At 43.4% G+C, this 27,625-nt stretch overlaps 1 protein-coding gene and 1 pseudogene across 3 annotated transcripts in view; one reads left to right on the top strand and one right to left on the bottom strand.

The window, feature by feature from the left end:
- The window catches only part of Map3k7cl (Map3k7 C-terminal like), a 42,007-nt gene extending 19,370 nt beyond the window's left edge, over positions 1–22,637 (bottom strand). The window contains exons 1-3 of one of the 3 annotated variants that reach the window (NM_144854.2): positions 22,372–22,637; positions 19,957–20,065; positions 5,608–5,669 (exon numbers count right to left, since the gene is read on the bottom strand). In NM_144854.2, coding sequence (NP_659103.1) covers positions 5,608–5,669; positions 19,957–20,026 — 132 coding nt within the window. In that variant the 5' untranslated portion in view covers positions 20,027–20,065; positions 22,372–22,637. The other 2 variants (XM_006523006.1, XM_006523007.4) reach the window with 2 other exon arrangements.
- Positions 26,500–26,926, top strand: Rpl31-ps4 (ribosomal protein L31, pseudogene 4; annotated as a pseudogene).

The raw sequence follows: 27,625 nt of genomic DNA, 5'->3' as shown, positions 1-27,625 counted from the left end.
GGCACAGACTGGGGCTTGGATGAGGTCAGAGCCCAGGGTAGTGACTTCCTCTTCACCCCCTTTCCTGAGAGGATAGAGCTTGCAAAGGTTTTAAGTTACACGCAGAGCCCTTACAGCCCCTGGGATCCTGCCCAATCACCAGGACTAATTTAGTAGAAGTGAAGTAAGAGAGAAACCAAACCGCAAGCTCCCGGTCCAAGATTGTGGCTTGATCCACTGCGCGCCATCTCAGTCATCAGTTCACAGCCTCCAGAAGTGTAGCCCATCCTTTGGAAGGGAGCCCATGAGAAAGCACGCTGCCAAGCACACCTCAGCAAGGGGCCGAGCCTGCTTAAGCGTTTCCGTTTTCTGCTTGGCTACTTCAGAAACTAGTGGTCCTGTCCACTTCAAAAAAAAAAAAAAAAAACCCGCAAGAATTAAATTCTCCTACCCCAGCTTCCCACACAGAAGATATATTTAGGAAGGCAAACATTCTATGGTGGTTGGGAGGAGCTTGTATTTACTCCTTGATTCTCAGGATTACCTACTTGGTAGGGGAACAGAGGTTACCCCTCCATGGTAATGTCTCTCAAAATTAACAAGCACAGTCTACTGAAACAAAGAGGAGAAAACTAGTCTAGGTCGACGAAAGGAAGATCTAGAGTTCATTCAATTATGGCCATTCAATTTTTTACTACTTTAGGACTTTAAGGATTTGAAGATATGCAGTAACTGACAGTTCTTTAACGCATACACTGAGTGCAGTGCCAGTAAGTGCTGGAATTTACACTGTGTAACTTACATATTGTAAGGCTTGGACTAAAACACATTTGTGTCTTTTCTGTTGCTCCTGAGACTATAAAAAGAGCTATGTAATTCAAGAATTCCCAGACTTTTCCCACGGTTGTTCCTGTGTTGTTGTTGTTGTTGTGTCTATCCTAACAACCACTGACTCAGCTTTTAAAAAATTATTTTTTCAGGACTAGAGAGATGGCTCAGTGGTTAAGAGCACTGGCTGTCCTTCTATAGGTCCTGAGTCCAATTCCCAGCAACCACATGAGAGCTTACAACCATCTGTAGTGTGGCTTGATGCCCTCTTCTGGCATACAGGTGTACATGCAAATAGATCACTCAAAAATAAATATTACTTTTGCAGAGTTCCAAAATCTTTCAATCTCCTCCATATACTATATATACATATATATATATATATGTGTGTGTGTGTGTGTGTGTGTGTGTGTGTGATGTGTGTGTGTGTACATACATATATATATTATATTAGTGGTCATTCAGAAAAAATATATTTATATATTTATATAAAATTATACATTTATATATAATTTTTTTCTGAATAGCCACCAAGATACTTTTATCAGTGTGTGGACAAGAGAAAAATGTTGGCCATTTCAGCACCCCTCAGCCTTTCCTGACCACAGTTCCAGGAATGTATTGAAGCTGTCATGTCCCAGATGCCAAATGATATACTGAGGCAAGCAGGAAAAGAAGTTTCTGGAGAGGCTGCCAGATGACATTACAATACTCAAGGGAAACTGTGAAATTATCTATTTCTAGAAGTGACATCAGATTCGGGACTTACAGGACTCTGAGAAAAGGCAAGTTCAGTGCGTACCACAGAGACACCTGTTACTGTCGTCTCCCGTCAGATGAGAGGGCTTTAGAAGGCTTTGAAGCTATTGCTCAATTTATTATGTTTTTAAAAGACCATCGTTTTCCAAGTGCCTTGCCTTAATGAGGAGAACACTCAAACCTCTGTGTGTAACTCAGAATCTAGAGGCTTTGCCTTTGTGCTACACATTTAGAAATAAGTCTCTTAATCCTGAATATTTTATTCAATCAAGAATTTCACCAAGGAAGACTATTTATGTTGATTGAGCCCAATTTTTTTCATGTAATTTGTTAGGTCTCCTCATTAGCATACTTCATTCCTACCCTTACCCCAGTGTGAAACAGCTATCAGAGGAAGAGGGTGAGGCTCACAGAAAGCAAGCTTTGAGCTAAGCTATAAGGACAAAAACATAACTCTTTCACTCAGGCTGTAAGATGGACTTGGTCTTACACTGGACGGGGAAAGAAGTCTGTCGTTCCGAACAGAGAGAAGTCAGAGCTCTGTCAACAGCTTTCCAAATAGAAGAGAATCACTTTTCCCTAAAGTAGTAATTTTTCATTCCCCTTGAAGTAGTGGACCAGGACAGCACCTTCTTTTTTCCTAATTATATAAATTAAACCAGATACCAAATACTGCTCCTGATGCCCACGAGGGATTTGGAAACTTAGTCCCAAGAAAGAAATGTAAAATTAACCTCCCACCTGCCCTTGTGCAGAGGCCGAAGGCCTAGAAATGAACAAGTAGAGCAATGTTGACTCAATTCTACCTTACCCTGAGGTCTCTGACCCAGAGTCTTGTGTTAATAGAGACATCAAATGAAACGTTTGTCATAGCTATTCTTGCCCACGGCTTTTTTTGACTTCTGTGAAAATAGAAGCACTGTGAATTGCATGTTCAAACACGTCCACATTCTTGGCAAAGCCACTGAAAACTCTCAGGGGGTCAAATTGGCGATAGAGTATCCACCAAATAGATATTTTATAGCTATGCTTTATAAACCACCCAGGAATGTGCGAAGGCTATCAGAAAGTCCCAACAGGTTTTACAAGGCGTTTCTAGGACCACGTCATGGTGACCTTGCCAACCCCGAAGCAAAACAAGTCTCAGTTTATCAAACTAATTTAAACTAATTTAAACGTGTTCCACAAGTAGTAAGAGAAAGAGGTCAGCGAGTTGATTTAGATGAAACTTTGACCTCAGGTTTCTCGTGTACAAAGTGGAGACAGAACAGTTAGTGTCTATGATTTTTGCAAGAACCTAGTGAGGTCACATGTAGGGAAATGGCCCTTGCCTGCGATGGAGTCAGAGTATGCAGTGGGGGGAGGTCACTCTAGGGTGCCACAGAGGGAACTGTGAGAGCCGCCATGGTTTACATCTCCTTGTCGTGACTCCCACAGGGCTCTTCTATAAAATAAACTGGCGTTTATTTTCCTATAGCAGATCATGACACTCAGCAGAGAGTATTACAGATGGCCCGGAGAGATGGCTCAGCGGTTAAGAGCACTGACTGCTCTTCCAGAGGTCCTGAGTTCAAATCCCAGCAACCACACGGTGGCTCACAACCATCTGTAATGGGATCTGATGCCCTCTTCTGGTGTGTGTGTCTGAAGACAGCTACAGTGTACTCATATACATAAACATAAATAAATAATGATAAAAAAAGAGTATTACAGGATAGAAGAGCTCACATCCAACTGTAAGGAAGACCTGGCCCAGGTAAAGGATGGTTCCTATTGTCCATGAAGCAGTCTCTGTGCTTTTAGCGCAGGAGTCTCTGCTGTAGCCTGGCTTAGATGTGTGTGCTCCTGGAAGCACGGGAACAGGAAGGTGCTCCCTCACCATCTTGTGTTTGGGGAGTTTGTTTGGTTGATTTTTTTTTTTGGCACTCATATCCTGGAGAGTAAAGATTATAAGCATCAGCTCCTCTAGACAGAGGCATTCCTAGCCGAAAGTCGAGACAACTGGTAAGTGTTAATAACAAACTCAGTCTCATCTCTCACTGCAGAAACACAAATCGACTTGTTCTGCTGGGAGGCTGGCGACACCCTCTCTGCTCAGGAAGCGGTAATGCCATGACCACACTGAAGGAGAAAATCCAAACCCTGAGGGCCTATCTCCTTAAAGATCAATAAACGAGGAAAACCTCACACTGGAGAATAATTAAGTAAAATAACTAAGTAGATTAATTTCTAATATATTTCAAATAGAATTATAAGCTGTAATTGGGGTTATACCATTTAAATGGACTTAGCGATTCTCTAACAGGAAATTATCTCGATAATCATGTGGAAATCTGGGTAATGCAATGAATCCTCTACAGACCGAGCCATAAGCTAAGAAAGATCATTGATATTCCAATTAGGAGAAAAAATGATTTTTCAGACACACACAAAGAGAGACAGAGACAGAGAGACACAGAGACAAAGAGAATTCATCATTTATAATTTCATGGGGGAACAAGAACTTGGACTGACTTCCTGATTTATTTTGTTGAAAACAGTGAATCCTGTTTTCATCTGATTTCCATGATAATAAAACAGCTTAGCTGGGACAGCATCAGTTAGGGAACACAGTCCTTTGTGAGTCCCTGCCCTACTTTGGTAGTCCATATATAGACAACCCCCCTGGAGGACAGTGCTCAAAGACTGTAATGCGTAACATGAGCAAAACAGAAAGAAAGGATGCTGGTCCAGTGCAGGAGTAGGGGAAGTGTGATTAGGTATCAGCAGCTAGAGGTCCAGGCTGATGTGTCACATGGGCCTGGGGGCGGGGCACAGAGAAAGAGCTGGAGAAGACATCCTCAGGATCACAACGCCATCTCTCTCAGGATGCCTGTGTGGTAACCAATGCACCTTCCTACCTGCTACTCAGACTTTGCTGAGATCTATAGAGGTGATTGTGATCTGTTGAACAACCCCCCATGTCAGCTCTGAGGTGCTACACCCACAGCTAAGAGAACTGGTTGCTCTTCGAGGACCCAGGTTCAATTACCCACAACCTCCCTAGCATCTCACAACCATCTGTAACTTTGGTTCCAAGGGATCTGACAATACCAGGCTCAAAAGTGATACGCAGAGAGACGTGAAGGCAGAAACCCTGTACACACAAAAATCAACACTCAAAACCTCCTTGCCTAAGGCCAGGATATTCCATCTAAAAAATTAAAAGTAAATTAGTATCTTACAAAAACATTCTGATGTGTTAAGCTGGGATATCTTCCCATAGGTCATCTAGAAGTGATATACATCAAATATGTTCTCATAAGCAGAACCAACAATTTTCTAAAGGTCTTAACTCCCACTTGCTATATTCCACTAGAACAGTGGCTCTCAACCTTCCTAAGGGTGTGACCCTTTAATACAGTCCCCCTCATGCTGTTGTGACCTCCAACCATGAAATTATTTCATTGCTACTTGATAGCTGTAGTGTTGTTACTGTAGTACTGTAACTATCTGATATGCAAGAGATCCGATATATGTGAGCTCCAAAGGGGTCACAACCCACAAGGTAAGAACTGCTGCCCTAGAAGTTGTCAGAAAACTGGAAAAAGAGGCAGGTAGCAGAAAAAAAAAAATATTCCAAAGCCTCGGCAATATGACGGCTTCTCTCTGCACGGTTTAATACTAATCAGAGCGGAAGTCCAACGGCATGGAGACATTGTAGTAAGGAACAGGGGGGTCACACTCCCAGTTCAGAGGGTCACACTCCCAGCTCAAGGGGTCACACTCCCAGCTCAGGGGGTCACACTCCCAGATCAGAGGGTCACACTCCCAGCTCCAGCAACTTGACTCTGAGCACTTGGAGTCCAGGTGTCATAGCTGGATAACCACAGGCATTCCCTAACTGCTTCTGTCTGACCTCGGAGCCCTAAGAACACAAATGCTTAGGACTTAAAAGCCGTCTGCCCTGTGTATCAATTTGTAGTCCCCACGTAGCCATTTGCTGGCTCCGCATATGTGTAGCGCTGCAGGGAAGCAGGCAAGCCTTTGCAGAATCCTTACCTGGAGCTGCTGCTCTAACTCTGGGAAGACCAAAGGAATGGCATCTTCAGATGGTGTATCATCTAAAAAACAAAAAGACAAAAAGACGGGGGGTTACTCAGCATGCCCTGTGTCTCGGGAGGACCAGACATCATGTTATATGTATATGGAGGCACAGGAAGCTCTTCAGAAAGTGTGTGTGTGTGTGTGTGTGTGTGTCCTCTAATAACTCTCCAGTTGAAAAGGGCTACTTAATACTATAACATTTGCCCAAACCAAAAAATATGATCTGCATGAAAGTGCTTTAACAGGGTGCTAATGGGGCCAGAACCACGTCCATGGGGCAGAAGGACACATGTGAAAAGCAGTGGCTCCACTGGAGGAGTTTACCCTTTACCCTGTCACACACCTCCATTTCCAAGCACCTGTCCAGAACTCGCTCCGGATTCCTATGGGTAACAGCCAGCAGCCCAGACAGGGCCTCGCTCCCCACAGTGTCTGGCAACACTGCCAACCTGGGCAGAATCCACAGCTGCAGTTCCAAATGAGCGTGAGCCCACACTACTGGCGTAAGCAGCGTGGTTCACTGTAGGCAGCTCTGGAAGTCTGTGAGGAAACCTGGCAGAGATGTTGTCTCAGATATGCCAGTTACCCCCAAATTTCTTCAAGAACAGGCTTGCTACACCAGCCTTGGTGCCTTGGAAACAGGATCTATCTCTCTAGAGAACTTTGTCTCCACAGGGACATCAGTTGTTCATTTCCAAAGCCTTACCCCAGTGCATGCCTGAGAATGCAACACAGACACACAGACACACAGACACACACACACAGAGACACACACAGACACACACACACAGACACACACAGACACACACACAGACACACACACACACACAGACACACACACACAGACACACACACACAGAGACACACACACACACAGACACACACACACATACAAAGCCATTTCAAGACATAACAAAGCAAGGAGATACATTAGTTTTTATATTCTCACTAACGTAATCAAATTCACTGATAAGAACTAATTGGCATTCATTTTTAATTATGTATGTCATACATAACAAAGAGAAGAACAGTCATGATTGATATCCATAGAGATTTATTTCCATGATCCCTCATGGATAAAAAACTCTGAGGATGCTCACCTCAAATCCTTCATCTGAAATGGAGCACTTACATATAACTTATATGTATCCACACACATACTTTCATCTCTAGGTTAACTCCTAACAACACAAAAATGTGGTTGTCATGGAAACAATTGTACCGTATAGGTTAAGAAAAACAACAAAAAGAAATCTGTACCCCTCTCAAGTGTTTCCTACCCTTGGTTGAATCCAGATACAGAAGTCACAAATACACAAGGGCAACTCTATCCCCTCCCAACTCGCTGAGAGCATGGTCCAAAATAAAATGTAGTAAATAACTCAGGGCATTTGTGGCTTCTGAGGGATGCTCTTTGACGGCATGGAAGACAGACACCAGAGAGGATTTAAACAAGGACCAAACACCTTAAGAGTCTGGTCACACAATAGCACTTTGGTCAAGAACCTTGACATAACATTCCCACTTAAAAGTGGCCTACAATAATGGCAACATATCACCAAACAAAACTCATTTTATAACTGCAGTTGTGCTGGTCGATGGATGTCTATGGTTCACTAATAACCCTAAACACGGGCTTCATGGAGGGTTAAAGCCCCTTAGATGTTCCCTCCCTACCAGAAGAAGGAACAGCAAATTCCAGTCAGTTACTGTGGCTTTCTCAGTCGACATCATCGTTGGCCAAGAGACTGGCTGAAATGATCGCAACTGACACATTGCAGAGATACCATCCGTTACAAAGTTTATAAGATTGACTTGAGTCTTCAGTCCATTCTAATTCACCTCAGTACAGTTTCCAAAGCCTAGACATTGGGATTATTTGATCTCATCGGGGCCAAGACCAGAGGGATTTGGCACAGAAAATAGAAACATACTCTATTTTGGCTCTGATGAGCATACATGAGGAGTCACTTGGAAGGAGAAACCACTTCCGTGAAGTACAAACACAGACAGGGCTTGATAGAATTTCAGAAGATACCTAGAAGGAAGCTCCGAGCTTCCTGACATTTGAGCCATCCTGACCACCGTGCGGTCACACTCCTTGCTTCGTTTTAAGAAGAGTGGAGGGTAATTATACTTAAACTGCTCCATCCTGTGAACAGCAAATGCCCACCATGACCTAGAGATCAATGCCTTCATACGCCACGCTGGGACTCGTGTGACTATGATTTGCGGATAAAGGAAGGCTTGTGATTGGACCTCTTTGACTAAAAGGGAAATCTAATCGACATAATGGATGTTTTACAGACAAGCAGAAAGCAAGCAAGACCTTTGTTTCAGAATGGATCGAACTGGATTAACCAGAGCAGGAAATAGCAGCGGAAACAAGAAAACCAAAGACAGATGCAAGGAGTCTACCAGCTCCGAAAGCCAACAGGCATCTCCCGCTACACGCCATCTGCTTTAGCTGGCAGCCGGGCTTGCCAGAAATTTCAGCATTTGAGAAGCTGCTTACAAAGCTACCCCGTGTTGGTGCGAGGGGTGTTTACTTTTAAACAGTGGCTGCCTTCTTTGACTGGTTTTTAAAATAGGCAAATATTCTAAAAGCAGAATGATGAATCACGGGATTGGGCCGAGAGGAAAGACGGAAAGTGACTCAGGCAGGCCACTAGACAGCTGCTCCGCAAACATTTGGCCAAATCTTTGTAATACTTCCACCATCGTAATGGATCAGAGCCCCTGAGAGTGGTCAAGTTTATTATGATAGTTCAGAAGCACACAGGAAACTGTACAGTAGCTGTACCAAGAAATCCCTAGGCATATTTGTTATTTCTTTTCTAATAGAAGCAGTTATTAGATACATTTATAATGGGACAAGATTCCAGAATAACTGCACTTTTATTATGATTTAACTGCCCGATATTTATTGTCTATCATGGGCACAGTAAGGACTCAGAGTCCATGCTGAACTGGAAAGTCACTTTAGCCTGGGTTTTAATAGGCTGAGAAAATAAAATGAATGCTCTGTGAACTTCATAGACCAGACAAAGGCAGGGCTGAATCTCTGTGGTAGAATATTCATCTAGCATGCATAAGAGTCTGTCGTTATCCCCAGCACAACCTAACAGAAAGACCAACTAAAATGCATCCTAAGGAATTTCTTTTTCCCTTTAAAAAGTATTTTAACACTTTTGCCTATTTTGTGTAAGGGTATTTTACCTTCATGTATGTGCCTGTACCATATGCACACCTGGTGCCCACAGAAGCCAGCAGCGGCCATCTGATCCCCTGAGACTGGTATTATAGATGGCTGTGAACCACCAATGTGGATACTGGGAGTTGAACCCAGGTCCTCTGGTAGAGAAGGCAGTGCTCTTAACCACTGAGCTATCTCTCCGCAAGAATAAAATATACGAAGGAGAGAGTTATAAAGGGGGGGGGATGAATAAGCAGATGTTCACTGCCTGTTTGGCAGCTGTGACATGTCTAAGTCACGGTGGTCCTTAAGATAGACGTTTCCTGTTGGTATTCCAGCTGCCTGGACACTCCACAGCACATTCTATGATGGGTTCCTTTCAGCATTGAGAGGGCGCCTGTTGGTTGGCTTTCAAGGGCATTGTGTTTGCAGACTTCCTTAAACCGTCTTATCTATGTTTTTCCATGAAACAGACAAACAAGATTAGCAGAGACTGGAAGCTAAAGTCTCACTGGTGCCTAGGAATTACCTATTCCATCTGAATCATGACAGAACGCTGAATGAGAGGACATGGGTGAGCATTTGGTCCAGTCCATTGAGAGCAGAATAAGGACCAAGTTATAAGAAGGAGAAGGAGCCCTCTAAAATGCTGTGACTAACAAACGGCCTTGTGAGATGAGGTATCTATCTCCCGGCCCGGGGATCTTTCCACTGTCCCGGCGTGCCATTCACCTCCCAGTCAATGATTTCCCAGAGTTGCATTTCATAAACCAGAACCGATTCTGGAATAGTGCAAACCATACCTTAGATTACTCGCAAGTTTTATTTCAGTTTGGGAAGATGATTCAAAAACAATTACTGCACATGCTTAGTTTCCCTGTGCACCAGGGAGAGTGTTTTAGTATAAAAATTAGATGAAACTTGAAAAAAAAAAAAGACAGATGTTATATGGCATGATATCTGCTTTGTACCTTAAAGCCATGTGATCCAACACCCCAAGGTCACACCTGGTTGGTTGGTTTGTTTGTTTGTTTGTTTGTTTGTCTGTTTGTTTGTTTGTTTCAAGTAAGAAAGAAGAAAACTCAAACTCTGTCAAACAGTTGTACAAAACAACATTTGAGAATTGCCATCCTAAACGCTCTCTTGATTGGGCAACATTTCTATTAGACTTTGGGGTCCAAAGATACTGCTTCCATTGTCAATATAACTGGAGGGTAGACTGGAAGGCACTAAATGCTTGCTATAAAGACCTTGGGTTTTCATACAGGGAGCCCAGAAGAAGAGGAGCCTCATTTAGCAGACACTCCCAAGCCCATCCCATTCCTCTGTACAGAACGCATCAGGGTGCCCTGTTCTGAATCCTCTGAATAACTCTATTTTGTAAGCCGGGGAGATGGCACAGTTGGTACAGCACTTGCTATGCAGGCCCAAGGGTCTAAGAACCCAGGTAAAGGGCTAGACAGTGTGGCCCATGCCTGTAACTTTGGCACATGGGAATTAGTGAAGTTCAGGTTGAGTGCGAAACCCTGCCTGAAAGAACAAAGGTAGACAGTAGTAGAGAAAGATACTTGCTGTCTATCTACCCCTGAACTTCACACTCATACACATACATACACACCCAAACACATTTTTGCACACACCTAACATAACATTCATATACACACCACACACAACAACAACAGTAACACAACACACAAAACATACTATACACATACATCAAAAAGAAAAGCATGGGGCTGGAGAGATGGCTCAGTGGTTAAGAGCACTGGTTGCTTTTGCAGAGGGCCAGGATTTAGTTCCTGGTGCATACGTAGTGGTTCCCAAACACATGTAACCCTGCTTCCAAGAGGCCCAACACCTTCTTCTGATCTTCTCCTGCATATAGCATACACACAGTGCACAAATATACATGAAGGCAAAAATACCCATATACATGAAATAAAAATCTAAAAAACACAAAGTGCTGGGTGTGGTGGCACCTTTGAAGAAGCAGGTTGCTTTCTGTGCTTGAGGCTATCCTGGTCTACATAGTGAGATCCAGGATGTCCAGGGTCATACAAAGGATCTGTCTCTCTGGTTTTTTGTTGGTGGTGATAGCTTTTTCTGTTTGTTAGGTTTGTATTTTTTGTTTTTGTTTTTGTTTCTGGGTCACTCTATGTAGACCAGGCTGGCCTCAAACACAGGGATCCTCCTGCCCTCTGCCTCCCAAGTGCTGGGATTAAAACCCTGTGCCACCACACCTGGCTGTCTCAGTCTCACAAAAACTAACAAAACCCACTATTTTTCTGCACCCTGATGGCTTCATATACCCGTGACCTGTGTGGTCAACCAAGAGTCATAAGACCAGATGAGCCACACCTGCTTTAGTGCTTTGACTCAGTGTCTTCATATTTGAGTAAAGGGTCCTCCATTTGTTTCTTTTGCTGTGTACCACTCCACCACACCACACCCCCGGGCAGTACGGAGATGGAATGACCTCCAGCATGACCTCTGAGTGCTGGTGACCTGGAGGATGTTCTGCAAGCCACCAAGGACAAAGTGACACTCCATAAGCAAGTAGCCTATCTGAAGCTCCTGATCTGAGGGTGGTACACAACCTTTCCTGGAAACGGTTGCCTTGTGAGAGCTGGTAACTGCCTAGTGTAACAGCCAGGGAACATCAGCAGCACAGATGGCATGCGAACTGTAGATCGACCTTGGTGGTGGACGTGAATGTGAGTAACCGCTGTAAGTTCTTTAAGGCTCGGTTTTCTTTCTGCAAATGGGCAGAGTGACGTGTTTCAGAGGCTTATTATTAACGAGGAAACACACATGTCAGTCACTCAGCCTGAAGTTTCGGGTCTAAGAAATAATCATGAACAGGGATGCGCTCTTAAATATACTTGAGTTTCTCTTCTGTTTCTTCTTACTATAAACCCATCCACTGTGTGGAGATGAGGCAGGTGTATGTGTGCACACGTGTGTGTGCATGGGTGCAGTGGTTGGGGACAGCCTCACGCAAATGCCCCCTATGGTGGAGGGGTTTCCCAAGTGAGGCCAGCACCCTCAAGGCTTATGATTTACTTTCTCCATCTAACCCTGAATTAAAGAATTAAAGTCTTTCCCCCATTTCCTCACCAAAGCAAACACTTCCTTCATGAAACGTTACCTGGAAATCTGAACTCAAAAATTTAAGTAGTCTTATTTAAAATAAAGATGGGCCAGGTGTCTCTAAGACAGCATCATCATCAACAACCACTTTAACAATTTTTCTTTTCTAGATACCTCAGCTCTTGTTAGAACATCACAGTTTTATGCGACGTGAAAACACATGCTAAAGCTTTGCTTCCTGATTTCTCAATGTTATGTGTGAATTCTGTCTTCTGTGCTGGATGTTCAGAGCCACGGAGCTGAAGTGCAGCCAGAGAGGTGGGTGGGGTTGGATGCTGACGTGGTGAAGAGAGAAAGCCAGGAAGGCTTCCAATCACTGCTGGTTCTTTATCGTTGACAAATGCCTGGTGGCCTTGATCAGTGCCACCTCTTGTGAACACTCTTGTGAACCTCTTGTGAATATGTGAACACTCTTGTGAATATGTGAACACTCTTTCTCTGCGGAGAAGGACTTGATGCCGCTTACAGCAGATTTTGGTTTTCTTTTAGGAGCACTCTTCTATTCCCTGTCCTTTTGCTGACTCCATCATCTCTCTGTTTTTCCTCTCAGAACGTTTTGACTTACTCAGCTCATTGGTACTCTTGTCTTCCAAAGGCATCGAGCACAGCATGTCACACACAGCTGGCATCGAGCACAGTATGTCACACTCAGCTAGCATCGAGCACAGCATGTCACACACAGCTGGCATCGAGCACAGCATGTCACACACAGCTGGCCCTCTACACCTATACGTTCACCCAATCATAGACGGAAAATGTTGCAGGAAAGGAATTAGGTCTGCAGTGACATACGTCGGCTGCTTTCCTTGTTCTTTCTGAAGTAACGAAAGATGGCAGGTATTTACACAGCCTTCACGCTGTATTCGGTTAAGTTATCGGGAGACAAAACACAGAAGGATGTACACAGGCCGTGTAAACATGATGCCATCTTATAGAGAGGGCTTGAGCATCTGCAGAATTTGGTGTTGGAGAGGGGTCTGGAATCAAGAGCCTCAAAGACCTCCGGAAAAGGACACTCGCTGCTCAGCGCCCCACCAAATACATTTTCCCTTTATCTCCAAACAACATATTAGAAATAACCTCTCCTTCTCCCTCTGACTACTGGGCAGCTATTTGTTGTCAGAAACATTCAAGTTTTAAAAAAAAACAGTCAGGATCTTTATTATATAATGTAAGCTTTCCTGGAACTTGTGGAAGTCCTCCTGCCTCTGTGTCTTGAGTTCTATAGGTCCGCACCACCACGCGCCCACTCATGGATTCCTCTCATTGAATGAGCCCTACTTCTAGCTGGGTGGTGATACAGAAATACCCAGGGCCTGGCTTTGAAGCCCTCCCTATTTACTGATTGCTCATGTGAAGCAGGCTATTTAGTTCCCTTCGGGGGACATTTGCAGAAGTGGTTACAAAATCTCCCTGTGGGGTTATTAGCAGTATGAAACTGAGGTGGGATAACACAATTATAAATGTCTATGTACTCCATAAACATTTACTTCCTGTATAGCCTTTCTTTGAAAATTTAAGCAACAGATTCCAAACAAAAAACAAAACAAAAAAAACAAAAAACAAAAAACAAAAAAACAAAACTGATTGCATCCCAAGGAATTTTCACTAATAACAATGAACTCCAAAAGGCTGTAGTATTATTGTATTATTAATTTCATAAATGTGTTGTGAATCTCTAAAGTTAAAAATGGCTGCCACGGTGCCCCTTTTCTTGCTGGGTCTGTCAGGCATCCAGAATTCTAGCAGAACTTTAACTTTTACTTTCTATTAAATAGATAGGTAAAGCGATCAAGCAACAGAACAGATGAGAGATTAAAAAATAATCCTCAGCATCCACTTATGTTAGACATAGAAAGACTTCCAAGCACCTTTCTGGAAAAAAGAAGATTAAAAGTCTAGAGAGGAGAGAGTACCAGAAACATCCAAGCTCTGGGAGAGAGGGAGGGATAATATTCTCTCCCTCCCTGAGAGAGGGAGAAATAATATGCAAAGTAGGAACTGTTCGTAGAAGGAGACAATGGCGAGGGATATGTCACCTAAGTCAGTCTGTCTGATAGCCACGTGCCCTTGGACAGAAATGTCACTGCACCGTTAGAGCGCATGCAATGGTAGCTGCTTCAGCTATTCTACAGAATCCCCACTAGAATGTGTTCTAGACAGAATGGCTCCTGGATTCTTAGACTAAACCCTGCGTGGTTAATTTGTACCCTAATGTGAAAATCCCAACAATTTAATTTTTAAACATAAAATGTTAAGAGCTACCAGCCTAGGCTGATGCTAATACCCTTGGAGTGAGATTGGGGCAGAGAGAATAAATACAAAGTCCGTATTTGTGTGAGCATTTGCCACCCTTGTAACCCAGTTGAAGATAAACAAAATTCTCAGGTAATAGAAAGTAAAAGTTAAAGTTCTGCTAGAATTCTGGATGCCTGACAGACCCAGCAAGAAAAGGGGCACCATGGCAGCCATTTTTAACTTTAGAGATTCACAACACATTTATGAAATCAATAATATAATATACGAAATCATAACATCTGTCCAATTCTAAACTCTCTCCCATTAGAACAGAGCCTATGGTTCACCATAATTCAAGGTAGGGGAATTCCTATTTCTTCTCAGCATATTTATTATTGTGGAAACCAATTCATCAGAAGACCTCGTTTAGGATGTTAACATTTGGGAATTCCTGGCTTGGAAATAATATTGAGCGTATTGTATTGGGGACTTGATTTAATGGAGTCCCAAATTACATGGGAATTCCCATATTTGCTTGTAAGATGCTTCAGGTCCCTGCCCCCAGTTGATTTTGATTGGGAAATAAAGATGTCAACAGACAATGATTGAGCAGGTAGACTAAGGTGAAACTTTTAGATTTGAGGGGGCTGAGAACTGAGAGAGAGGAAGGAGGCAGAGGCCTCCATGACAGGGAAGAAGAAAGACTGGACCTAAAGGCCTGCTGACATGTGAAAATCAGAGTAAGTGGCCAATGGTCACTTCTTCGATTGGACCTGGGGTAGCAGAGATGAAATCTAGATTTTAAAAGATGTTAATTCAGGAGTACTGGAGGGGAGTGTTTGCTAGCAGGGGAAGGTTGAGGAGTGTGTGTGTGTGTGTGTGTGTGTGTTCATCTACTTATCCAGAGAGCTTCTAGGCAGGCAGAGCACACAAGAGACCCACGTGGAAATCAAAACAGTATCTAAACTCGCCGCTACAGTATTGAAAGCAGGCCTAGCTGCCTGCAGGAAATACAGCTACCTAATTATCAATTATGAAGGACAGAGGTCTGGACAAGGTGACTGTCCTTTCTAGGACTCCATATGTTTCTTCCCAAAGCCTGCTTTATATGGAAGCCCTCTGAGGTCCACGGAGACTCTGAAACCCAGTTCCTTATTTTCTGTCGACTAACAATGACAAGTCTTCACTCTCGAAAGCAAAACTGTCACCCAGTTGTTCCGATCCTTCCTTCAAAATCTTTTTCAAGCCCCATCATTTTATCCTAATAGAGCACCTCTTCCATCCTCTCTTCTCTCCGCCGTCTAGACTCTTCCACCAAACTTCTACCCTTAACTCTACCAGCATCTGTGCGAACAGACCGTCGTTTAGTGTTTTCTGACTACACCACTCTTCTGAACTCTTAGGTCGTGCTCACAATTTCTTCTTGGAAGCAATAGGAAGAGAAATTGCTAAAAGATAGATTTTTCACATACATATTTTCTACCTGGAGATGGCACCTTTCTATAATCTACCTCTCAGCCCAGTTTTATTGGCAGCTCCTTCCAAAGGCTTTGCCAATTTCTCTAGATAGTATGGACTAATATGCGAATCTCAGACTTTTTTTTAAGATTTATTTATTGTTATATGTAAGACACTGTAGCTGTCTTCAGACACACCAGAAGAGGGCATCAGATCTCATTATGGATGGTTATGAGCCACCATGTGGTTGCTGAGATTTGAACTCAGGACCTTAGGAAGAGCAGTCAGTGCTCTTAACCTCTGAGCCATCTCTCCAGCTCCAAATCTCAGACTTTTAAGGGTTTTTTTTTTTTTGAGTCATGTCTTGCCTTATTGTGTGCATCATGTCTTTGTCCCCACCCTGTGTGCATCCTAATAGCCTTGGCAAAAGGCTGGAGACATAGAAGATAAGAAAAGTCAGTTTCTGAGAGAGGCAATAGCACTAGTCACTCATTGGATTTCTAATCCCCAAACAACAGCAGGCAGCTACACTGTGAAGTATCTCTTGGCATCGAGAAGCAGTGTGGAATGTCCACAGAGCACGTGTGCCCCTGTCGTTTATATTTGTCTTAATGCTACTCCATCAGTTACCATAATTATGGGGACAACTTGAATATTTAATTTGGGTCAAGCACTTGGCTAAATGCTTCACCTATAAGGTGGTATTTCATTTTTCCTTCCATATGCAACTCAAGAAAAAATGAATTTCAACGAGGCTGAATAGCCTAGCTGACCTCAGAGCACACTATGAAGATAAGTCCCAAATTACCCTTCCTAACGCCAAACTCCTAAACATCTAGAGTAAATGTCTCAGGAATGTATACCAAAACATCCTAAAATTCCTGGAATAGTAACTATATGAGTCCTACAAGAGATGAGTTCATGGGTGCTGGAGAGGTGAATCACTGGTTAAGAACTCTTGCTGTGCAATCCTGAGGACCAGAGTTCTAATCCCAGCTCTCCTGCTACACTGTATCCCGAAAATGCCTGTCATTCTGGCTCTAAGAGATGCAGTACCCACTTCTAATCTCAGGGTAGCACATACACACGTAAATAAACAAAATAATAGAAATGAGTAGATATGACCAAGATAAACTTTATACATGTGTAAAATTGCCAAAGAATAAATGATCCTCGAAAAGAGAAACAAATATATCCTCAACATTCACAAGGAAAGAGTTCTTCCTTTCCTTTTCACTTTGCATATTCATCCATAATATATCTAACAGTGTAGAATTAATAACTCCTCAAAAGGCCATGGTCCTTTACCCACTTGCTATGAAAGTGCAGGGTATTTCCCTTTGTTTTGTTTTGTTTTTTTCCTAAATATGTGGTCCACAGGATGGATACCCTGGAATGCAAAAGGCATGTATAGCTTGCATGATGACAAATGTTATCTATCTGTGTGCCTGTGGGGCGCTCTACACACTCCTTAGTCAAGAATGTGAAGGGAGTGTCCCAACTAGCTGCGAAGCATCTTTTGGTGAACTAACAACTTTGTGTGCATGGAAATTTTTCAAGTCCTCGGCTCTGACCGATGCTTGAAATGTTGCACATTTAATATATAACATGTACAAACATGTAAGAGGGCTTCCTTTGTCCTCACAGAAAAGTAGCAAGTCTATAAGATCGGTACATATAGGGGTAGGATCTTATGCACATGTTCTTTTTTCTTAACATGTTGTTAACATGTTCTTAACATTCTTTGATAAACATGCACATTTACACAGTGTACTTAGAGCACATCCACCCCCATTACTTCCCTCTGAGTTCCCCTAGTTCCCCCAACCCATCTTCCTCACAAGTTCATGTCCTTTGGCTTTTGTTTTTCTAAGCACGTGTTCTTGATGGATGCTCTCAAGGGATATATATACTCAGGCTAGGTTGAGAAACAATGAGAACTACCCACTGCCTTAGAGTCTATCAGCAGATAGCCTTCCTGGACAAACTGAGACAGGTCGATCATAAAGCTGAAATATTTAAGCATGGTAGAGTCTTTATAAGCCTTCCTATGCATCCTTTTGTGGAAGAAGAAGGTAAGGGTTACTTAAAGTGTAACCTGTTCTAAACACAGATGTTAAGAAACACGAATTTCCAAAGTGGACATTTGGAAAACATTGAAAAGAGAAACCAAAGAAACTGAACATAAATGTAAACGCATTGATTTAAAATGCTCAAAAACTCTCAGCCAGGATCCTGAGAACTCAGAGACAGTGCCAAGCAAATCTTGATATATATTTGGACTTCAAAGAAAACTCAATCCTTCCAGCCCAAAGACGAGACTCACATCTCTATGACTCTTTTCTGATATGGTGCATTTCTTTGTCTTGTACAAAATTATGTAATAACTTTACTTGAGTAAATCAAGTATCCTAGACTAAAATTTTCATTTGTATCTCTGTTTATTATAAATGGGGCACGCTCTGTGCCTATGGGACGTGTGCAGAAGAAGGTAAATTAGACGTCTCCTTACTTCTTAGATTATGCACTTGCACGTGTGTGTCTTGAGGTCTACTTGTTGCAGATAGGCCATTCCTTGAAATGTTGGAGCTCTGAGTCTTAAAAGCAGGAAGGTTTTCTTGTACTTTTTAGAGAAGTAGCAGGCCATAATGAAGGGATCTGGACTTCTAAGGTCCTGCCTGAGGTTGGATCATAAACTCCATTATTTACCTAACAATGTGGTCTCCGGCCTCAGAATTCCACCCAGTAGGTATGGAATGCTCATGCCTATATTATATGGTCATTTAAACTTGAACAAAGAACACAGATGAGTTCCTCCTGCACGGAGAATCAGAATTTCTGTCGGTGTGGTTCTTCCTCGTGCAGCTGTTTCTTCTCACCAGTGTCTTACAGACTAACCCTTGAGTGGGAGACAGTGTACATTGAAAAAGGTCATGGGATTAGAGTCAAAAATACATAATGAAGAGTTGAGTTTTCACCTCTCCGTACTCCAGAACATTCTGCACTGTGACTACAGTCTGGAAGGCTTTAGGGTAGACGAATAGCTATGTAATCACCCAGCATATAGCATCTGGGTATGTCACACCAGAATTTCCAGAGCCAAAATCCTTACTTTATATTCTTTTGGAATGATTATGCCGCTTTTCACACATCAATCGTGTGTGTGTGTGTGTGTGTGTGTGTGTGTGTGTGTGTGTGTGTCAGCATTTATGTAGGGGCCAGAAGACAACCTTGGTGGCATTTTTCAAGTGCCACACACCAAGGATCCTTCCACTTCTATCTCCCCAGTACTGGATTTACAAGTGTGCACCCACATGCCCAGCTTTTGTCTAAGGCTTCTAGGAAACTGAGCTTAGGTCTTTGTGTCTGCATGGACAGTACTTTACTGGCTAAGCTATCACCCCCAGCCCTGAATCATTAATTTGTAAAACATCACTCCTATGTGGACACTCCAGGGAAGGAGAGAGGGAAAAACAGAGAAAATGAGACTCCTTTCTCAAAAGACCTGAGTGTTAAATGGTAATGCATGAGCCTGTGATTTTAACAGGTGACATTAGTCTCAGAGCTCATAGAGCAGATCTTCCTTTCACAGCCACTGTGACCTCCCACCACTTGGGCCCCTTGATCAAGGGTGCTGCGATTCCATATGCGTGTTAAGAGGTCACTGAGGGGAGCTATGACAAAAGACTCTAAATACGGCAGTCTCACCTCAGACTTTACTATTTAGAGAGGCCCCTCCTCACCTGCCCCATTCATCACTCCTGGTGAAGTCTGTTTGTTTAGCCGGAAGTGTGGGAACACCAGTGAGACTCCAACCTTGCACACGGGTGGCTGGAACGGTGCCAGTGATATTTTTATATTATCTAACCAACTGCCAGCTCTTAAGAAATACTTCCTCGGGCCATTTTAACAATGACATCGTCTGCTATCCTTAGAAGTTGTCATGGCTCTGTGAATCTTATCCTGAAGGAAAGGTAGAATGGGAAAAGGAGGAAGAAAGGAAGGAAGGAAGGAAGAAGGAAGGAAGGAAGGAAGGAAGGAAGAAAGGAAGGAAGGAAGGAAGGAAGAGTTAAAACAACCAAATTAGTTTTGGTGGTGAGGTGGAAGGAACTTCTAGAATATCTAACTGTGTGGTGGGGTATCATACATTTTCTCGTCAGGTCATGCAAACACGCAATTTTGAACATTCTCCGTGGAATCACAAATAGGATGAAGATTCGGCAAGTGTAGGAGGCAGCCCTCTCCCCTGAAGCCAAGTGTACCTGGGGCATCATTGAGGCTAAACGCGATGCGAACTGGCTTATCTGCAGGTACCCGGGCTGTGCTGATCATGTGGGCACCTGAGGCCCGGCCTTCTCCTGGGTCTTCCAGCTGCAAGGACACAAGATAGCCATTGTCAGTTTACCCAGCATCACACCCCTACACTCCAGAGACTCTCGGAAAAAAAGAAGGGAGATTTAGTAAGTTGCCTTTCCCCACATTGTAAGTACATAGCCGGTCCATTTTAATTTTTTTTTCTCTTCTGCAAAAAAAAAAAAAAAAAAAAAAAAAAAAAAAAAAAAAATTACTTCGGTAACAGACATTCAGAATAAATGAGACATGGTTTAAAAATTCTTATTTCATAGTTTCAATATTGCATTCCATTGATCAGTTGAATTTTGGTTTTGAGGGTCGCCTATTATTTTTAATTGGGGACAATATTAAAATGATACAGTCTTAGTAGACTGTCAGATGGCCTCAGACTAAGCTGCTTTTCCATGCCTAGGGGCTGGGGAGAGAGTCCAGCCAGTAATATGCTTGCCATGCAGCAGAAGGATCTGAGCTCAATTCTCCTGTAAAAATCTGGGGGCATGGCAGTATGAGCTTGTGACCTCAGTAATGGAGAGATAGAGACAAGCGGATCTCTGAGGCCCCTGGGACAACTAGCCTGGCCTAACTGGCAGCAAGCCCCACTAACTAGTGAAAGACCCGGCCTCAACGAACAAGGAAGACCAAACCAGAGGCATAACTCCAAAGGTTGGCCTGTGGCTTCCATGTGCATGTGCACACCTGCACGTCCGTGCAGACACGCAAGCACACACACAAAGCCTAAATTAAATACGATAGGTTGTTTGGGAGGTAGTAAAGGACGAATATTATCTAAGGTAAACCCAAACCATTTTACACCACATTATATTTGTAGTAGGAAAATTACATTCTTAACTATCTGATGACCTAGAAATCTATCAAACACTTATGCCCAAGGTTTCACCGCTTAACAGCAGGCTAGAACCCAAAACAAAACTTGGCCATAGGGCACACAGCTATAATTACCAGCATGTATGGAAGGGAGCAAGATCAGCTGATCCAAGGTAATATTTACTAAATCGTGAGTTCAAAGCCAGCTTGGGCTACATGAAGCCCTCCTTTAAACAAACAAACACCCAAAGGCATCCCATGAGTGTGTGGCTCTATTTATTAAATTATTATTATTTAGTTAATAAACTTAGAGACAATATGTGGAAAACATCCCATATTAACATTTCTATTTTTGGTCATGCCTCTTCTAAACTCTCTCCTTCCTATTCATCTCATGTAGGCAGAAACCCAAAAAAAACCTGCATGATATTTTAAGGAAAATGTCTCCAAAAATGGCAAAATATAAATACTGTCTTTAGCCATCCTTGGCAGGGTCCTGGGAACTGCGGTAGCAGAATATTTTCTCATGGTCAGGTTTTTTTTTTCTCTTTCCCATAGCTTTTCTGTGTCTAAAAATAGTATCCAGAACACTGGGGTTTGTTTTTACAATTACTTGTGTGGGCAAGTTCAGGGCCTACATTTGTATATGTGCATTCAGATGTAGATACATTGTGAACCATCTGAGGTACCATCCTGAAAGAAAACGGGCCTCTATTAGCCATCCAGCAAAGCTTAAAAGCACAGCAAATGTTTATGAGCCACTTAGAATTCTGTTGCGCCCAAGTTACTCCTCACAATAGCTCTGGGCCCTGGACATTCTACACACCATGACAACATAACTTTATGTTACAAAAGGACAGAATCCTGAAATGGCTATGACTTAACACGGGACTTCTTGCTTTTCAAAAAAAAAAAAAACAAAAAAAACAAAACCAACCCTCTGGCACATTTGTGTGTAGTTTCTTCTGCTTGGTATCAGTATTCTCGGAACCACCTGTTTCTGAGGAAAGAGCACAGATGGTCTCAAGTTGAACAAAACAAGCAGAAGCTCCGAGAGTTGTAGCCGAGAGGGAAAGTCTTACTTCTGGGAGACCTATAGTGCGCAGTCTGCCTGAGTGTGACTTCTAGGGATGGGAAGCTCGCGCCTCTTCAGGTGCACACATCCCTTTCCACTTTCCCGCATCAACAAATGAAGCACAGGAGACGGGAATCTGCCTCTTGGGTTTACTAAACCTCTGCTCTGGCTTCCAGCTAGAGGAATGAAATCGATCAACACAGCTAAGGGCAAGACAACAGAAAATATCTGCCTGTCTGTCTTGAAAAGGGTGATGTCCAGATCCGGTAGATTTTGAGTGCCACACAGCATCCACAACTTGCCTTTCCATCGCACCTCCCCGGGGAAAGCAGCTGCTGGGTCCTTCTCCGGCCACTGTAACGGAGCCTCAGTTAAGTTGCCCGTGCTCAGAGCGGTTAGCTGGGTTTCACACCTGCTGCCTTACCTCACTTAGTTGAGAGTCTGCGCTTGTGTAATCCAGGGCCAGCCACTGCCTTGGCCAGTCGTTGAGTTTGTGCAGTCAAGACTCAGCGAGAGAGCAGTCTGCACCTGCTGCATAGCAGCCACCGACACTCTGAGGAGCAGAGACAGCTGCCCAGGCTGCACACTACCTGCTCTGCCCCGGACCCCACTGTCCCATCCCACGGGACCTCCCTGTTCCGCTTCCTCGCATAGCCCCTCTCTCCTTTCCTTGCCACTCCGACAGCCAGGATGTTGTCATGTTTCTAGAAAAAGCAAGAGCAAAAGAAAAACCCTCCTCCTGTCAGAAGCATTGATAAACAGCAAGCTGTAGAGCGTCCAAATGTTTTAATTCATTAGTCCTGGCAAACCTAAAATACAAACAGACTTGCTTCACAAGACAGGAATGTCTTCGTGGTGACCCAATCCGTGTCTGCGTCTATTCCAGCGAACTGGCAAAGATAGCATGACTCTAGTCAGCAAAAATGTCAGCTCAGCTAGACCCAGCCAACTTGGACAGGCCACTGGCTGCCTCTTGGAACGTAGCAGTGATGATCCCATTAAGAAGGTGAGGTTTGAGGTTGAGCTGGTCCTGAGCTTGATGGCTTGATCCGCTCTACCACGGCAGTCGCTCACCAAAGGGGTCAGTGGTCAACCGGGAACATCGGGATCCCTTCGACTTCTCTTCACAGTCGTTAAACTTGGATGCCTTGGGTATTTAAAAATAACTGAACCATGACGTTAAGGTTAAAGAGTTAAACATAAATAACGTTAAGAGAATGCAAAGACAAAGCCACAAACTGAAAGGAGATATTTGCGAAATGCACAGGGGAATCCGAAATATGGGAAGAAAACTTAAAACTGGACAGAGGGGAAACAGTCCAGTCGGGGAGTGAGGAGGAGGAAGGGGGAGAGGTCGAGAGTTCTCAACAGACACTTTTCAGCAAAGGTAAACAGATAGCCAGTAAACCTATGGAAAGATGGTTGGCTTTCATGTCAGTAGAGAGCCACAGACAGAAATAATGGGGCATTGCCTGGCACCCGTTCCCAGGGCTCACATCCCAACACAAGCGATGAAGTACATATGGAGAAGAATGCTAGCTCTCCCTCACTTCTAGTGGGAATACAAAAGGATAAAAGAACCTTAGAATACAATTTGATCATTTCTTACTAAACCAAACATATTTTTATCATGTGATCCATCAATGGCAGGCTGTTCCATGGTCTAGCATCCAGGTTCACATGACAATCCTGGGTGATACACTCAGCCTCAAAGAAGTCAAAGTAGTGCATCATTTATGTGCTGAATGCAAGTCAGTAATTGTGTCTTGCATTTTAAATGCCATCCAAAGGCCTATGCATGGAAGGTTTGCTCTGCTGTCCACAGCATGACTTTGAAGTGATGGAAACTTTGGGGTGAGGGGGGTCCCACTTAGGTGACTGGAGGTATGCCTTTAAAGATATTAGCGTCCAGCCCCCTCCTCTTACTCTCTCTTTGCTCTCTGGATGTATTGATGGGTACAGTTTTCTTACATCACGTGCTCCATGATAAATTGCCTCACCACGGGCCCAAAGGCAATGGGACCAAGTGTAGCCTTTGAAGCCATGAGAGACCAAATTCATCTTTCAGACTTACAAGTTTACTTTCTTAAGTCCTTCGCCAAAACAATGAAAAGGAAGGCAATACCATATCTTTAGGGACTCCCACATCAGGCCCCTAGGCCTGCCTTGAGAGGGGCTGGTGGTGACACTGATGTTGCTACAGTTATCAGTAACTGCTAGCATCTGGAGTTAGGGATGAAAAACAGACCTTTCTTAAAGTGACAGTTCATATTAAATACATGGAACGCATCTCCTTCTGTGATCATGTACCTGACAGAGGCATCATCTCTGTATCCCAGACTCATGTCAGTAATCCTGGGGGCTTCCCAGGACACGGGCTATAACACTCATGGCTGCCCCTTCCAAGATCAAAGATGCCTGAGAGAGAGAGAGAGAGAGAGAGAGAGAGAGGTGTCTGCCAGATGCTACAGTGGAAAAGACTTCAACAAAGGATAATTTGACAACACTGAGTAAAGCATAAATTTTAAAATGTCTCATTTTTCTTACTTAGATAGTCTAAATATGCTCTGTCTGAGCCTGATGCTATAAATTGAAATGTTTCCAACCTTAATATCTACTAACTCTTCTGTCACCTTAGGAATGATGGTGCACGTATGGGCTCGTTACTCAAAACACATTCAAGCAACCAATAGGAAACACAAATGAAGTCAAGTCCCACAACTGAAACCCAAAATAACCCAGATGGCACTTTAGGAATGCAAAAATATATATATAGAAATTCAATCCGGAAAGGATATATGTGCACATGAAAATATTAACACATCAACCGTATGTTTATGAGTGGTACCAATACCCACGTTTTGTTGTTGTTGTTTTATTCTCTTCAGCAATAAGTATTTTCACTGCTTGTGTTAGTCAGCTTTTCATTGCCATAACAAGACATTTGAGATAGAAAATGAAAAGGGGAAGGGCTTATTTTGTGTCATGGTGTCAGGAGCTCCCATCCATGGTCACTTGAGCCCATTGGATGGCACCTGTGGCAGGACAGTACATCATTGCCAGAGCACTTGGGGGAGAAGGCTGTGTTATCCTTCATGGAATGAAGCAAAGGGAGAAAATTCAACAATTTCCCAAGTGACCAGCTGGGGTCAAGAATAGGTGGACCTTTGGAAACACTCCAGACACAAATTAGAACATTGTTATGGGAGAGTTATTTTTTTTAATTAAAAAAAAGGGACTTTCAGCTTGTGTGTGCCTTTAATCCCAGCACTTAGGAAGCAAAGTCAAGAAGACCTCTGTGAGTTCAGCTCCAGTCTTGTCTACAAAGTAGGTTCCACACCAGCCCAGAACTAAGGAGGCCATAGTATGTTCACATATGAGTTTGTTTCTGATTATGATTTAGGATAGGCTCATAGTTTAGACTATTATCATAATCTAGAGATATAAATTTCTCAATATAATAAAAGAATTTTATGAACTGTGTTTCCAGAGCAGTGCTTCCTCTGACTTGCTCGGTTGCTTAGGAAGCATGGTCACTACCTCATAAGGTCAGCTTCAAGCCAGCCTCTCCTCCTGCCGCCGACCACAGTCAAGCCTCGAGTACCCGGGGCCTCTTCCTGCTTCTTTTTGGTTGGTCACAGTAACACAAGGGAAACTCCACACAAGCTTCATGGATCGGGAGCAAACGTAAGACACTGCCCCACTGGCTTTGCGTTTATCCTTTTAGATGATGTGCAAAATCATATGGATTCTTGAAATTTTATTTTATGTGCCTGGGCGTTTCTATGCGTACCACGAGTGTGGAGGAGCCCTTGTAGGTCAGAATAGGCACTGGATCTCCTGGAACTGGAATTACAGGCAGTTGTGAGCCACCTTGCAGGTCCTGGGAACCAAACTAGGTCATCTCAGCGAGCATGGTCTTAAGCACTAAACATGTTCCCTCCCCCTCCCCCAGATTGAATAGATTTTTTTTTATTATTTAAGAATTTCTGATCCTATCTTGTCACCACGTTTCACTCTGGAAGAGACTAAGGATTGTTTTTACGAATGCAAGTCCACTTGAGGTTTCAGTTAGCAGGGTGACCAGCTTAAGATCGTTGTTTTCCTGAAGCTCAAGGTTAGAAGGAGGGTGACAACCACTGAACTTCCCTTCCCGGAGGTTTCTCTTTTATGGACTTTACAAAAAGAAGATGGTGGTGCCCACTCAGTGTTCTGACTTGAGGAAAGAAAGACGGGAGGTGGAAAACTGTGACCTAGGAGTCCAACCCAGGCTGTTCTCTGTGTATGTAAAACTTCATTGGAACACAGCCATAAGCACCATCGTGCCGTCCCTGTTTCTCTCGCTGAAGTCATTGCCAGCACACACCACTTAAGAATCTAAGAATCTGCCTGTCCAGGTCCCAGTCTGGTTCTTCTCCTAGAACTTCAGTTAACTCAATCAAACAATCTATGCTTCGATTTTTCCCAGGTACAGAGTGGGGGATACTTTATCATTATGAAGATTACAGGAGTTGACTTTCCTTCTCACAATTCCCCGCGCCCTTCCTTTCCAACTTGGGCCCAGCAGAATGGCTCCCGCAAAGAAGGGTGGCGAGAAGAAGAAGGGCCGTTCTGCCATCAACGAGGTGGTGACCCGAGAATACACCATCAACATTCACAAGCGCATCCATGGACTGGGCTTCAAGATGTGTGCTCCTTGGGCACTCAAAGAAATTTGGAAATTCACCATGAAGGAAGTGGGGACTCCAGATGTGCGCATTGACACCAGGCTCAATAAAGCCATCTCGGCCAAGGGAATAAGGATTGTTCCATATCACATCCAAGTATGTTTGTCCAGAAAACATAATGAGGACAAGAATTCACCAAAAAAGGTCTACACATTGGTAACTTACTGCCTGTTACCGCATTCAAAAATCTACAGACAGTCAATGTGGATGAGAACTAATCTGCTGAATGTCAAATAACATTGCAGAACTGCCAAAAAGAAAAAAAAAAGATTCCAGGAGTTTAAATAGAAATGTATACAAGAATGCCAGAAATTGTCATTATTCATGGGAGGGGGCAAAAAAAATTGGAAAAATTCACAAGAAGAAATTTACACTATCTCTTTTAAAGTTCAGGGAACACTGAAGACCAGGGGTCAGAAAGAATGTAAGAGTAACTGAAACAAAGGGTATATCTCACGTGCACATATGCACAAGCTTAGGGACTATCCCTGAAGACAGGACGGAAAGATTGCAAGAGCCAGAGGTGTGGGAAGATGGGAGCAAAACACTGTCTTTGGGACATGCTGAGACCAATGCATTCCTGAACTCAGAGCAGCTGTGGTTGCCTGCCCAAGACCAACACAAGGTCAAATCTGCCAACAGTCCAGTGTGGACCTCCTAACTGAGGAGCTATGGACACGGATGGCTTCTAAGGGAAGGAGAGTCAGTTCTCATTCCGGGTGTGACTGCTGGCAGTTCAACACTAGACCAGTAGATGGCCCCAACCCATAAATACATGGATAGCACAAACTGGACTCAACTGGTCCTTAAATGAGAGAGGAAGAATGAGAGTGGTGGCACACACCTTTAATCTCAGTGCTTGGGAGGCAGAGACAGGCAGGTCTCTGTGAGTTTGAAGCCAGCCTGGCCTACAGAGTGAGGTTCAAGACTCTGAGACCCTGTGTCGGAGAG

The sequence above is a fragment of the Mus musculus genome, chromosome 16 (genome assembly GCF_000001635.26).
Source record: "Mus musculus strain C57BL/6J chromosome 16, GRCm38.p6 C57BL/6J".
NCBI classification, from domain to species: Eukaryota; Metazoa; Chordata; class Mammalia; order Rodentia; family Muridae; genus Mus; species Mus musculus.
This window is presented reverse-complemented; position numbering and strand designations above follow the sequence as displayed.